Consider the following 15,624-nt stretch of genomic DNA (forward strand, 5'->3'; position numbering starts at 1 on the left):
AGATTGGTTTAACATTTAATTGTGGACATGCTGATGGGTGCAGTCCAGTTTGGCTGGGGTGGCATCCTGCTTATGGACCTATCCCCCATGGAATTGTGTCATTATCCATACCGGCATCTTTCTGCCAACAGCTAAAAAAATGTATTTAAGTGTTCAGGAAAGGATTATTAGAGCTGATGTTTATTTCTACTTGCTGAAATATACAGTTGTTACTGTTTTAGTGAGAGTTTTTATATGATTGTTTTTGTGATGCTATATTATGTGTATGCTCCTTTAGGAGGAAGTAACAGCAAGGGTGGTGGTGGTAAAAATGTAATGAATAAATAATGTGGCATTTCCAGATTTTTAATTGCTAATTTTTGAATACTTTATACAAAGTCTTATATATACTTTAGGCACTATTGCTAAAACCTACTACTTTTGTCCCTCCTAGACTCCCATTCTAAGTTTTGAACTACCAATGAATTTAACAGACTGGTTTCCTCGCCCAAGAATGAAAACAAAACGAGAAGAAATACGGAACATAATCCTGAATCTGCAGGAACAGCAGAACAAAGAAAAGAAGGGACAGAAGGACATTAAATTGACAGAGAAATATTTTCAGGAAGGGGCAGAACAATTTATCAGCAGCTGTTCAGACTGAATATTGCTACATTAAAAACCTTGAAATTTACCATATCTTCTCTGCCCAAACTAATGACTTTGGAGTATTATCAACTCAAACTTATTGGATGCTTATAAATGTGTCATCAATTGAACAGACTTCCCTCAATATATTAACTAGACAAAACTGTACATATGTTAATTAGGCCAACTTTTTTCAACATTTGTAATTAAGTTTTTCACTACTTAGGAAACCTTTTGTTATGTATTTCTGTTAATAGAACTTAATAGCAACTTCTAGACACAAATCAAATAAAGAAAATATTTATAGGATACATTGGTTAACCTTTTCTGTGTTTAAGTAAAGCTGTCATTGAACATTTCCCAGCAAGGCTTCTGTAATGCATGGGGAATACTTATGTAGCAAGATGATCAAATCCACACTTTGATTTACAGTTGCCATTATAAGATGTGTCTGCTTCAGCTGTGTACAACAATATAAGAATGTGGCTCAATGCATTGTTTCTAAGGTGAGTTGTTTGCACTTAAAATACAAGTGCAGGCAATATAATTTCAGTAAAGAACACGTCAGATAATGAAAGAAGGAACTTCACAAGTGCTTGGGATAATGCTTCTTTATGGCCACACGTTTTACTCAAGCAGTATTTAACACAGTCTCAAACATAAGAGAGTTTAAGTAATACTATTGAACCCTTTTTTGTAGTTCCTGATCGTTGTATTTTGACAATTCTTTCATTATAAAATTGTATTTTTGGTAAGTGTGCTTGAAATAGCAGCAAATTGCCCACCTTACATTTTCTGTGTCAGAATTCTGAATGTTGCATTCATATGTGCTTTACCTGATGAACTTTTTTTAAACGTATGAGTACTATTTTTTGTATCGTCCAGAAAAACCAAAATATTGCTAGATTTCATTGCTCGCTTGCTTGTTTCCTTTTTAATTTTAAGTAGAGTTATCTACCAACACTGAATCAACTTGTTGGCATATTTCCATGATATAATTTGATTTTTAAATTATGTGTTTTTTTTTTAAAAAAATACAGCCTTATGATACCAGGTTGTCTAAAAGCCCAAAAGAAAGCAGGTCCCTTCCATAACTTAAGAAATATTCACAAGGTATTGTAGTCAAAATGAGGGAATAGAAACTCCTTTGCAAATATGTTTTGGTGTAACAATACTTTTGTCCAAAAGAGCCGTTTGTGGGAGGGAAGATAATATTAGATGGAATATCCAGGGAGAATTATTGACTATACAGGAAGCTTTATATACCACCATTACTCCATACATCCTTTTAACCTTTTTAGAAAATGACATTCTATATAGAAACTTGCATCTTTGCATCAGCTCTTGATTCTTATAGTGGTGTCACCTGCTCAGTGTACATGTTTTTGTTTACATGGAGCTAGCTCTGAGAATGATTTGTCCAAAGAGATGTTCTGAAGACCAAGCTGCTTACATATAATTGGCTTCAATTTAAAAAGCCCAACTTTAGGGTTGCAACCTTAAGCTTTCCATACTTTCCCAATATTTACTTTTGCTAGACAAGTTGTAGAGCCCACATGGCATTGTCAGTGCTACACTCAAGAAATCTATGGTGATAACATGGGACTGAAGAAACAACTGTTGGGATTGACATTACCCAACAATTATGTCTGAAAAGTGTCAGAATTACTAGTAATTTTTTTTAAAAAGCTAGCTAGAGTTAACCTAAAAAAGGGTTGGCAACATTTGTTGGTTTTGCAATTTGTTTTATAGTTCTTTTTGAACAAGTTATACTAGAAGAGGAGACTTGCTTAGCAAAATGCATACTTTCCAGTGCAAGGTTATTGTTGAAATGAGAACTTTGTTTTTGTTCTTTAACAGGTTGTGGTGTACCTTAGTTTCTGATTATTCGGTTTTGTTCTTCAGAATGCCCTGAAGCTTGTATTCCTTTTCAAGATGTGAAGAATGCAATGTTTCTCTTAATATTATGGTAATAGATCAGTCATGCAGCAACCTGATACACATGTTGATATAGGAAATTTATTTTTCTAATAAAATGATTGAAAACAAGTATCAAGACCATGAGTATTTATAACGCATGTTGCCTAGCTTTATACTTTGTTTCTACAATGCATTTTTTTTTAAAAAAAATACCCTTGGTTCATCTGACACTAATCAACATCCGAGTTCAGGTATAAAAGTCAAGCTGTAATCCTATACAGAGAAACAAAGGAGGGGATGCACCAATGATTTTTTTAAAATTCTGCAATCCTATACACACTTGCCTGGGAGTAAGCTCTGCTGAAGTAGATGAAGCTTCCTACTGAGTATACATACACAGAATTGAGTGCATGTTTATAGAAATGCATTCTTGCCTGCAAAATAACGCCTTTAAGATGGTATGACCCGTATTCATTAAAAGCAGCATGAATGAGTTCTTCAGAGAAAGCTATCAAATAACTGACTAATTAGATGTATCTGTTATATTGGTTTTCATGTTGGATAGAATAACTGTTAAGAGTTTTAGGTTACTTAGCATGAAAAATGTATGATTCTCTGGTAAACATTTGCTAGAGGCAGTAGAAGAGATGACATTTAATATTCCCTTGTGGCATTCTTCATTTTTCTTGTTGAGAGAATTGCCTGCTTACACTTAAGAGTGCAGAACGTTTGGGGAATATTCTAAAACTAGGTCCTGTTAATCTAGAATAACAGGACTTTCCTTTTTGTTTTGATGTTTGTAACTTTTTTTCCCAAGGGCTCAATGACAACTTCAGCTGAAGAAACATTTCAGGCATTCCTTTTCAAATGTGAGATGGTACTGAAAGCAGTTTTTTTCTAATTGTAGAGCACATGATAGGAGAAAAGGGGAAACTGTATTTCTGTTTGGGTTTTTTTTCCTAGTCAGTGAAATACCAGCTTTAATGGCCTGAAAAAATACCTCCAAGTATTACATATTTGAATGTTTTTCTCTCATTTTCAAACTTGTTCTTCAAGTTTGATTTTGCAAATTGAGAGGGTTTTTTACTTTGACTTTGAGAAATTAAGTATTAATTAGAACTTCCTTTAAATGTTCAGAAAAAATAATTTGGTACATCCCTTTTTTGGATTGTACCGCTTCAAATACAGGTTGCATGTTGCTGAATTTAATGTTACCCTATCTCAGAGCTGTGTGGAATGCTAGCATGTTAAGGAGATGGCTTGTGGCCATCTAGACCAGGGGGAGCCAATGTGGCACCCTCCTAGTAGTTGTTGGACTTCCAACTCCCATCATCCTTGTCCATTGACTATGCTAGCTGGGGCTGATATGTAGGTCACCATGTTGGCTACCCCTGGCCTAGACTCCCTGAAATGCTAGCTTTCCGTATGCAGTGTAATTTAACAGAACAATCTTACACCACTATTCTGAAGTGCTGCAATCCAAGAATCTATTCCTATGTTACAAATGAGTAGCCAAAATAGTTTTCCTTTTTACTTCCCCATGACTGGGCTCAGCTAGATTTTGCATGATGTGCTCAACACTAGACACTACTAGTTCTACAAGGGAAATTATTTTTTAATTGCTTGGACTAGAAGTAGAAACTAGTTCCTTGAGTTAAGATTTTCTACCCTTACTGTATTCTTCTCTGTCGGAAGACCATCAGCAGCTGTTTTCATTCACTATATTTCTCCTGTAGGTAAAATATAATAGTAAACATGTATTATAGATGTTGTTTGAATTTCTACCAGCCAGCATCCCTATAGCCACATATGGAATACTGTTTTTCATTCGATCTTAGAAAAGAAGTTTGGAAAACTGTTATATAAAGAGTTAAAAATGTGTATATGCAGCTCTGAAACTATTTGAATTGTTGGGGTGTGAACAAGGGAAATATTACCCAGGAAACAACTTGCATGCATTTCACTACTTCAGTCTTAATTATTGCATTAAATGAATTCCTGTTCGTTTTTGCTGTTTGATCCTCTGATCCTCACCTTCCCAGTAACAAGAGAAGTTTCCTAGAAAAAAGGTGTTTCTGTGAGTCAGTAAACAGAGGAGCCTTTCCTTTTTCTTGGAGTATTTTGGTAGAATTATCTGAACTATCATCAGATTACTCATTCTCGCCTTACTTTGTAAGGCACAAGTATTACAAATAAAAAAAGGAAAAAAAATGGTCTGAAGGAGAAAAACATACTATTTAAAAAAAATTAAACATTTTATTCTGCTAAAATGTAAACTAATCTGGTTGCAGTGCATCTTGCTTTTTCTGAGTTGCTGTTTGTTTCCTAAAGACAAAACTTCCTAAAAATAGGAAATGGTGTATTCTTCAGATTGTCAAAAGGAACATAGGAGTACAGCTTCTATAAAAAGGACAACTGGATCATTTAAACCTTAAAGAATTGACTTACAGTGGTAGACAAAATATTCCTTCTAGTCCAACGCACTGTTTCTAACTGGCCAACTACAACCTGCTGGAAAGCTTACAATAGGTCAGGGTAGAGAGGTCTGCCTGATGCACTTTATAATTCCTTGTCACTCTCCAAAGGGTTCTTGACATCCTTGCATTTTGTTTTGGCTTATTACAATTAAACACCTCAGATGATTGATTGGACAGTTGTTAAAGAATGTCTAAAGCAATGCCAATCGGTGAATTCTGTAATTAAACATTGCGTCTATGTCCTGTCTTTCCTTTGATGTTTTCAAAGTAGCTAATAATCAGAATTACACACAAGAATTACAGCAATCAATTAAAAAAATAAGCTTAACAAATGCCAGTATCAAATGATCAGTCATAATAAATGAATAGAGCTATGGGATGCTGACTGGCATTTCTGTCATCTGTATTAATTTCTGTTGATAGCAGTGATGATAAATATTTTTGAACCCAGTGGAAGGCAATCAATAAATGAACAGCAGGCACACAAAAAATTCAGCAATGTGTAATGAGAGGGAGGGGGAGAGACATTCTTGTAGATATGGGAAATCTCATGTGAGCAGTTCTTTCTAGTAATGTAAGCTAGTGTACTTCACCTTTGGATCCCGATATGTTGAACTACAAGTCCCATGATCCCTTGACCCAGTGGCTAAGCTGGAAGAAGATGATGGGAGTTGTAGCCCAAGAATAGCTAGGGACCCAAGGTTGAATAACAGTGATGTAAGCAACCTTAGGATCGCGTCTCATATTTTTATGTCAATGTTTTTAAAGCCAACTTTCATGCTTTCTTCAGAAAATTATCTTGCAAGAATTTGCATATTAGAAACTTGATTGTCTGCATATGATTACATTCCTTGTGGAATGTCTGGGTGGGGGACTTCTGATGGAGAGACCAAAACCTTTTGCTGTTTTCCCTGTTGTACTTCCAAAAAGGTTACTTCCTTGGAACTTTATATAACACCCACCCCACCCCCACCCAGATGCACTCAATAGAGCCTATAACAGTGCAACGTAACATTCTTTTGCAGGTAGAATAACTTGCAAGCCAAATCTATCTGAATTCTTGTTTAAGTGTCCTGGGATAGAAAGCAGAGAGGAATAGAGTGTTGTTCAGGTTACTGACTTGTCCATGAAAGGCTTCTTCAAAAACACAAGCTTTTTCTGGCAGTGTTTGGGAATCAGCATGGACCCAAACCTACTTTATTGCTAGCATACATGGAAGTAGTACTAAATCTGTGCTCTTTTGGCAGCAGGAACTGCCAAAAATCTCTCTAGTGCTCTTTTGATTTGTCTCTCTGCTAAGCTTATGCTACAATCAGCTCTGTAAGTTAAAACTAATTTTAATTCAATCTTGCTTTTTTTTTTAAATGTTCAGAATTAGAAATAATCAGATGGACTAATTCTACAAATTTATATTTTTAGGTGAAGGGCCATAGCTCAGTGGTAAAGCATCTGCCTTGCATACAGAAGGTTTTAGTTTCAATCTGGCATCTTAAGGTAGGGCTGGGAGAGACTCCCTGTCTGAAACTCTAGACCAGCCTTTCCCAACCAGTCTGCCTCCAGATGTTGTTGGACCACAATTCCCATCTTTCCTGACCATTGGCAATGCTGGCTGAGGCTGATGGGAGTTGTGGTCCAACAACACCTGAGGCACACTGGTTGGGAAAGGCTGCAAAAGCAGCAACTGCTGAAGGGGCCAGAGACCATCTACCTGTGTGAGTTTCTGCAAGACCTGCTCCCTGCATTTCTGGCTGATTTCCACCTGGCCTGGAAGGGCGGGGCCCTGTCTCTCTCCAGCTACAAAAGCAGCAACTGCTGAAGGGGCCAGAGACCGTGTGTGTGTATGTGTGCGTGAACCTGCTGCTCGGGATGTCTATAGACTACTGGGGTTAGTTGTTTTTTAGTTGTTTGGGGGGGTCAAGATTTAATTTTGGAGATTCATTTTTGCTGTTATTTGGACTATAGCATATTTTTGTTAAACACTGTTGTGAAGTGTGGGGATTGTTTAATTGTATATTTATTGAGATGTTCTCATTAGTTTGTTGTTTATTATTATTGTTTGGCTACTTATATACTGTGTATATTTACATGTTAAAAATAAAAATGCTACTTATTTGCTGGGAAATTGAAGATTTTTATCTAGGCCTTTTTATAAAGTGTTTGGTTCTCTTATTGTGACACATTTAAATGTTTTTTCTTTTCTTTTAATAATGTTATTTGTTACTTAATTTTGAGAATTGCATTATTGTATTTATGCTTTATGATGTGTTATATTCGTGTTTCTGTAAGCCGCCTTGAGGGCCTTTTGGCCATAAGGCGGGATATAAATTTAATAAATAAATAAAAATAATAAAATAATAATAAAGGCTGCTCTAGACAGCCACTGCCAGTCAGTGTAGACAATCAGGAGGTAGGTGGACCTATGGTCTGACTTGGTATGAGGCAAGTAATGAGCCTGAAATATTCCAGGTATGGAACTTAGCAAATGATGAGGCAGTCCCAGCCTGCAGGTTTGCAATCTAATAGACACAGCCCCCATCTTGCCTGCATATTTGAAATTTTATCATGCCACTTTAAACAACCCTGACCTGCCCCCCAAAGAATCCTGGGAACTGTCATTTGTTAAGCATACTGAGAGTTGTTAGGAGACAAAATTCTCTAATGGAAACATTTGGGGGCATCTTGTGGTAACCAGTCTTCAGGTCTTGTTGACAAGCCACTGATAACTGCTGAAAGCATTTGTAGCTGCTCTTGTAATGGGGTAGGATTTACTCTGAATCCTTTTGAAGTCCTCGATAAAATTTCTCCGCTGAAGCTGCTCTTTGCATTGGGAGAAAATATTAGTGGGTTTAGCAGCTTTAGAGGAAGAACTTCATTCAGTTCTAAAGCACACAAGGAAAGGGTTAAATTCCCCCTACACACCTGCAATTTATCTTGACCTAGATAATTGTCAAGCCTACCAGGCAGTGCAATTTGCACTTTTTAAAACCTGCATTTTGAATGCTAAGTTACATTTAATCTGCATAACATTTTGCCCTGGAGGTAACGTCAGAGATGGACAAAAAGGGGGACAGAGATGTGGGATTTCCATTCTGCCGGCCTCTCTGGGGTTGGGGCTAGGGTTGCCAGGTTCGATGCCTGAGACTGATCCTGTATCTTTATGAGAAGAGAAAGTCAGCGAAGTGCAGGTGTTCTTGCAACACTGTAATGGGAAAAACCACAAGGTCGAATTCTCCCTTCCCCCTGCCCAACTTTTAAAGATACGGAAGACCTCTTGGTTGCCAGGCCCAGCCTCCAAGAGGTCTTCTGTATCTTTAAAAGTTGCGGAGGGGGGTGGGAGAATTCCACCTTGCTGTTTTTCCCATTACAGAGTTGCAAGAGCACCTGCACTTGGCTGACCTTCTCCTAAAGATACAGGATCAGTCTCAGGCCATGGACCTGGCAACCCTAGTTGGGGCTGTAGCTGTCGTATCTTGCCGGCTTTGGATTCAACATTTATTGCTGTTTGCTTCCTCTAATTATATTATTGGCTGTTTTATTTTGGTTGTTTTCAGATGTCATCTGCTCTGGGAACTGTTCAGTGTTGTAGAATGGGATATAAATTTAGGTAAATGTATTCATAAGCAACACAATAAAACTGAAACTGAAAATGACCAAAGATCTGTCAAGGTCTCTAAAGTTCTGTTTAACAAGGGGCTCAGTGTGTAACAGAGTGCTAATAAACAAATGGCCAGTGCTGTCCAAACAAAATGAAGTCACTGTCATTTATGCCAGGGTAAATTCCACTGGTGTAACTTACATCTATTCTAAACTCCATTCAGGAGTGGGGCTACTGTGTGCTGTGCTGACTTGAGCCTGCCAGAGGGAAAGCCAGCCTTTAAAATAAGAGTTTGACTTACACTGCCCTTTTTGCCAGTGGAACTCTGCTGGGCTTAGGTCATGTGACTGAGCTGAATAGAGCTTGGAATAGGAGTATGTCTCCCCATGCTATATTGGGTTTGGATCACTCCATTAGGCTTTTTCTAGCTGAGGTTGTCAGTATGTGACAGGAAGATCAGCTGCCAAGTGGCAGTGGCCTGAAGAATAAGAACATAAATTTGGGTTTCAGTCACAGACAAGGGTAGTCCAGTCTAACTATCCCAGCAGAAACTGTTTGTGTGACCTTTACCTAAAAAGAAACCTATGCAGCACCACATGAATGAAGAATGTAATTAGGAATGCATGCCTTTGGTACAAATCCTGCCCAAACACACATTTGAAACTGCTTTTTTTTTAAAAAAAAGGAATGAAACTCTTCAGACTTTAAATTGTTAACCTTTGTTGTCACCTCTTTGCTTATTTGAGAAAGGCAACACAATAGGACTTCCACTGTAGTCCTATGAATATGGGCATGTGAAGAGATGGAGGGTTTTTTTTTAACCTGTTGTCCTGTACCCTGGGTCAAAAAGAGGACCATCCTCTGCAACTACTCAAGAATGTAACTGCACTCTGCATCACACATACAATAAATTACAAGAAAAAGAAAACAAACTTGTTCAGAGCCGGTTTCAATAAAACAGGAAATTCTGGACTGGACAAAGGCTTTGTGGCCACTCACGCTCTGCTCAAACAACATGGTTTCTACTACTTTGAGCTTCCTTCCTTCCTTTCTTACATATCTTTCCAATGAATGTGTCTACATTGTACACATACCCTTTCTTAATATTTCTAATGTATGTATTACTGCATTACACATGCTCCTCCCACTTAGAGACCAGCATCTCAAGCTGGACAGGAAAACCTAAACTCCCCAAGGGGGGGGGAGGAGAGAGAGAGCTCAGAAAACCAAATTTGAAAGAATAAAACATCATCCAGAGAAAATTTTCACTTCCTAAGTATATTGAATCACAGATTGAAACTTTGAATCTTGTTTCTAAATACCAAATACATGGCAAGAGAATAACGAAAAACCAAAAAATGTATGGGTTGCTGTAGTTATATACAGGATTTGGTTTTACGGTCTACGTACACTGTGTATGATCGTGGTATGGTTGCGAATTTATTTATTTGGACTTCAGATGTGACGTAAAGCACTTGAATATTTTGTCTGAGACTGCATATATCGCCGCCCCTCTCTTTTGAAGGTGTTTTCTTTGATCTCTGTCATGCTGGGGAAACATATCTAGAAAGCCAGTGTAATGGGACTAGCCAAGTGTGTACTCTGCGCATTGATTGTATGCACCTAGATTCACTGGAGCGCGATCGCTCAAGTCCTATTCCGGGTTTGGGGCAAGGCTCACCTACTGCCAATAAGGACAGTGACGCCGATGCTAGAGTGCTGAGCATGCTCTCTTCATGCCAGCTCCGAAGTCCTCATACCCCACTGTAGGTTTCTCATATTATACAGTAATTCTTTTCTTTCCTTTTTTTAAAAAAAATCTTACTTTATACTTCCTCTGTCCACATTTTCCACCTAGAGTGGGCAACAAAAGGGCACCCGACTTCGGTGTTGCTACTGAGCACGCTCCGTTTCATTTGAGCATGCTCAGTAGTCCTCGGTAGGGAAAACTGACAAGCCCCACTAAAAGTTGCTACTCCGGCCGGCTTCGCGACAGAGGCGGCATTAGGAGCGTCTTTCTCCACCTCCCGTCCTGCCGTGGCGTCAACGGAGGCCCCGCCCAGACGCCTGGCCGCTCTGGGCTCCCGGGAACATCGGGCCGGAGCCGCAGCAGCGCAACGCCCGGGCCGAGTCTTCATCAGCTGAGAACGAAGCGCGGTGGCCGAAACAGCAGCAGGTAAACTTGGCGGCAGTCAGCGAGCCCGGCTGTCCTTCTTTTCTCCCCAAAACCCAAGGCTGCGCTGTCCTCTTCTCGTTCTTTCATATCTTCGGTTTGGGAGTGCCTTTTCCTCTGTTTGCTCTCCGTTTCAGCGTCCCTTTCCTATTTTGCATCCCGAGTTTCTTATCTCTCTCTCTCTCCCTCTCTCTCCCTTCTTCCCCACTTGCTTCTTCGTTCTGTTTTCTGTCTCGGGCTTTTCCTGACTCTTTCCTCCGGTCGCTGATGCTGTTTGTCGGTATAGTCATGTGAACCCTGATTTGTTAGATGGACCTTGGGATCCGTCAGATCTATCTATCTATCTATCAAAAAACTCGCAACATGTAAGTTTTGATTTGGCAAGCTGTTGTAGCCGCAAGCACTTTCCAAGAGCATCTCCACAAGTAGACATTAAAACTAATCTCCATTCCAAAAGCACATACTAGGCACTCCTTTTTGCGTACACTTTAAATATTGTATGCACAATAGATTGTCTCTCTCACACACAGTGTGTCTGTGTATGCGTGTGCCCTAATGTAAACATGTGTGAGTATATACTTAGAAGGATGGGTCTTCATCCTGTTCATTATTCAGTGTATGTTGTCTTATGGAATGATTTAGCCGGTGTCTCTGAGTATGGAATTCGTGGGTGGCAATCATTGCAGGTTAATTACTCACCTATAGAAGAATTTTATAAACTCAGTGATTACTTTGTGTGGGAAGTTATTGCGGCTGGGAGAGACTGCAGAACTTTTGACTTAGAGAGAGCTTTGAAGCTTTCTTAGTTCTGAACCCTCCCCACTCCCAATATCTTGGGTTTGTTTACTGCATTTTGCTTACTTGAGGCATGTGCAATATTCTGAATTGAAGTTGAAAAGGAAGGAGAAGCTGATATTCCAGAACAGATGGTATATGTGTATGTGTGTGGATAAGATTCATGATAATGTGTATTGCCTTACTATGTGGGCGGATAGCTGCTTCTCAAGAGGTTTAACACTTGAATTTTTTCTTTAAATTAGGAGCTATGGTTACTAAAGTTGATGGTTTCCTTGCCCACAGTGGTTGTTACCTTGTCTGCCTCTTTCATTAAATTAACATGTCACCTGCTAATTAATTCAGATGGTGATGATTAGTGTGGAACATGAATCTCTGGTGTTAACAGAGAAGTCCTGAGCCCTTACTGTGGTAATCTATTTTAATTAAAGGGGAAAAAATGAGGAAGCCATGAGGATATGTTTTGGGTTATGTAGTAGGGAAAAGTTAAGATCAGGATGTTTATTATAGCATAATCTTTTCAAGACTTTCAGGAACAGATAAGCACCAGCATTTGGAGGAAAGTTCCTTGTTTTCTTACACAAAATGCACATTGCTGTTCAAAGGACACAAGTTATTAGTACAGGTTACAGAAGGATAGCTATGTGTATCTGACACATTAGAAAGGCAGCTTTTTTTTTTTTAAAAAAAGAAGTGATATGAACTTTTGTAGGCAAGACCCTAATAGTGAGATGCATGAAATGGACACAGAACACCATTGTACTTTTAGCATGTGGGAGTCAGGGAGGGGTTAACAGGAAGCAATAATGGTGTTATGGTTCTTGTGTACTTCTGTTGAATGTCTGATGCTGAGGCTTGTGGATCTCTGTCATAGGGAAGTATGCATAATCTAGATGGTGAATAGAGTGCACACATTTTCCTATGGCAAAACTGTGATTCATGAACTCTAGCTCAAATTTCACATCTTGTTGAGTGTCTCAAGTGCTCTAAGTAGATCATGTATGTCCGTGTACATATGTGTATTTTCTCTCTCATTGTAGCCAACATGGTGCTCACCAGATGATGATAGACTAGTGCACACTATATTTTACATCTCCATCTCCCATGCATTGTGGGTCTTGTAGGGGGTGAGTGTTGATGGCATGGTTACTTCTAAAAAGAAGTACTCAGTGTATTGGCAGGATAGAGATCTCCATATACATATCTGTGGAGACTGTAATGTGAACTTAGGACCACTGCTTTTATTTTCATTTCCCACATTCCATATTTGTGTGTATATGCACCAGGGCTCCCATCATCTCTGTTCATTGGCCATCTTGACTGGGCAGATGAGAGCTGGACTCCAGTGACCCCTGGAGGGCACCATGTTGGGTACCCCTGGTGCATATACACACAAATATGGAACATGGGAAATGGAGATAAAGCAGTGATCCTAAGCTCAAGTTACAGTCTCCACAGATATGTAACTAAATGCAACTATTACATAGTGAGTGAGCCATAATTATATTTGATTGTATATGGGGATCTCTATCCTGCCAATGAACTGAGTACTTCTTTTAGAAGTACTTACCATGCCATCAACACTCATCCCCCCCAAGGGCTACAATGAATGGGAGATGGAGCTTTAAAATTTAGTGTGCACTAGAAAGTCATTTTTGGCAGCATATTCAGGGCAACTGTAACTTGTGCTCTAGCCCACAGCTAGCAAGGTGAGAGCTAAAGATAACAGGAACAGCTATTGTCCTGATAGCTGGCCTGTGAAATGAGCATATAATATATATCATGGATTAATTCAGAAAATACGGGTGATGGTTATCTGTGAATCTTGAGAAGTTACTTCCTTTGTAGTGTTTAGTAGAAAGTTAATGATTTAAGTGTTTGCTTCTGCATTAGCTGCTAATATTAAAGTTTAATTTGTGTGATGGCTCCTTGCTTTAGGAAGCTATGCTCTTCTCTGTATAGTTTAAATTTGTATTTGGAAACTGAGGAAAGTTGAAACACTGGAACAGTGTCAGTAAAGTCAAGAAGCATGCCTGATGCTCTGCTGATGGTAGAACATGGATAGTTCATGGGATTTTAAAGGCTGTTTAAGGTGCTAAGTTTCATTATGCTACTGGTGCTTTGTACTGTGGAAATCTGACCAAGGCATGTATACCTATATCCAATGGTTTGTTTTTTTTCAATAGTACTTGCTGCCCATGGCAGACATTTTGTGCTGGTTCCCATGACATTTTCTATCAAGATATGAGTACCAGTACCTCATTTTTTACCACTCCTCCACTGCCTATATCAATAAGCCAGTGTAGTGTAGTGGCTAAGGTGTTGAATTACGACCTGGGAGACCAAGGTTCGAATCCCCACACAGCCATGAAGCGCACTGGGTGGCCTTGGGCCAGTCACTGCCTCTCAGCCTCATGAAAACCCTAGTCATAGGGTCACCATAAGTCGGAATCGACTTGAAGGCAGTACATTTACATTTAGTAAAATGTTGTCTAGGATCCAAAGACACTTTAAACCACCCAGAGAATGTTGTTGTGTGATGACATATAAATGTGGCAATGGAATCTTAATTCATAGATTCCACTGGACTCGCACAAGCCCCTTGCATGAACCTACGTCTCTCATTGGATCCTGGCCATTGTTCACTCAACAGATACTCAAACTATTGAGTGCTCAGTAGTAGAGCATCTGATTTGCATATGGAAGGTTCCAGGTTCAGTCACTGGTAAGTCCAGGTAGGATGGAGATGCATCCCATCTGCAGTCCTTGAAGAGCCACTGCCAGTCATTCATTGTCAACAATACTGAGCTAGATGGACTAATGGTCTGACTCAGTATAAGGCAGCTTCCATAACCTGTAAAGACAACCTGGCCATATATTTCTGAGTTGGAGGACAACTTGCTTGACTGTATAACATAATTAAGATGTATGGGATATTTGGTAGATTAACCAGGAAAACTGAGATGTAACACTCTTTAAGGATGCAAACAGAGTGCATAAAGGTTGTGTTATTGTCGTTGACAATGGAGGAAGGGTATTGCTTGCAGGAGTAATTTTTGGATTAGGCTACATGTGAGTTGTCCATAGTGTGGTGTTTTTTGTCTCAGCATCACATTTTCCCATATGTGGGCTGCACCACCCACCTGATTCCCTATGTCTGCAGAAATCTCAACAAGCCATAAATGGGTGCTGTGTATCTTGTGAGTTTTGGATGTACTGAATGAGCACACCTGTTGCAGGAAAATCTTATATGCAAGAGACCCCTTAGCAGTGCAAGTGATGCAAGCAGTCCCTAACAGGTGTAATTGCTTTCACCCTTCAGATAGAGACAAAATAACTATAAATATTACATTATTAGATCAAGAGAATATGCTGTTTTGTAGGACAACAAAATATAGTTGAATAATTAACCTGTTGGTTCTGAACTGGAGCAGGAATAGATCTCATAATGTGCACCTAATATTCAGGGAGAGATGATGATTTTTACTGGAAAGTGAGGTAATTTCTTACACAGTTCTTGAAATGATTAAGTTGTAAAATAGCCTGTGAACCTGATCTGCAGTGAAGGAGAGTACAAAGTTTGACAACAGAAGCTTTCTTGTACTTCAAGTATGACTCATTAACAGCGAAGAGAAAAATGAGATGCTCACTCTCCAGTTTAGCTTCAGTAACAAAAAAAAAAGGTAAAGGTGTCCCCGCACTTATAGTGCGAGTCGTTTCCAACTCTTAGGGTGACGTCTTGTGATGTTTACTAAGCAGACCGTATATTTGGGCTTGGGATTGCCAGTTCCTTCCCCGGCCTTTCTTTACCCCCCAGCATATGCCAGGTACGCATTTTACCGACCACAGATGGATGGAAGGCTGAGTGGACCTCGACCCCTTTTACCGGAGATTCGACTTCCTCCTTCCGTTGGAATCAAACTCCGGCCATGAGCAGAGCTTCGGCTGCGTTACCGCTGCTTACCACTCTGCGCAAAGGTCTTCCAAAATCCAAGTACATTATAAATTGTTGATGGTGATTATTTTAATGTCTGCCA

General features: G+C 39.3%; 2 protein-coding genes across 10 annotated transcripts in view; both read left to right on the forward strand.

The window, feature by feature from the left end:
• The window catches only part of SENP6 (SUMO specific peptidase 6), a 106,216-nt gene extending 103,578 nt beyond the window's left edge, over positions 1-2,638 (forward strand). For all 3 annotated transcript variants that reach the window (XM_061623153.1, XM_061623155.1, XM_061623154.1), the window contains one exon: positions 434-2,638. In XM_061623153.1, coding sequence (XP_061479137.1) covers positions 434-643 — 210 coding nt within the window. In that variant the 3' untranslated portion in view covers positions 644-2,638. The remainder of the gene's footprint in view (positions 1-433) is intronic.
• A 7,893-nt stretch (positions 2,639-10,531) lies between these two features.
• MYO6 (myosin VI) overlaps positions 10,532-15,624 on the forward strand; it is a 155,349-nt gene continuing 150,256 nt past the window's right edge. For all 7 annotated transcript variants that reach the window (XM_061623158.1, XM_061623156.1, XM_061623160.1 and 4 more), the window contains exon 1: positions 10,532-10,795. The gene's annotated coding sequence lies outside the window, so the exon portion shown is untranslated. The remainder of the gene's footprint in view (positions 10,796-15,624) is intronic.

Source organism: Rhineura floridana, chromosome 4 (assembly GCF_030035675.1).
Source record: "Rhineura floridana isolate rRhiFlo1 chromosome 4, rRhiFlo1.hap2, whole genome shotgun sequence".
In the NCBI taxonomy this organism is placed as follows: domain Eukaryota; kingdom Metazoa; phylum Chordata; class Lepidosauria; order Squamata; family Rhineuridae; genus Rhineura; species Rhineura floridana.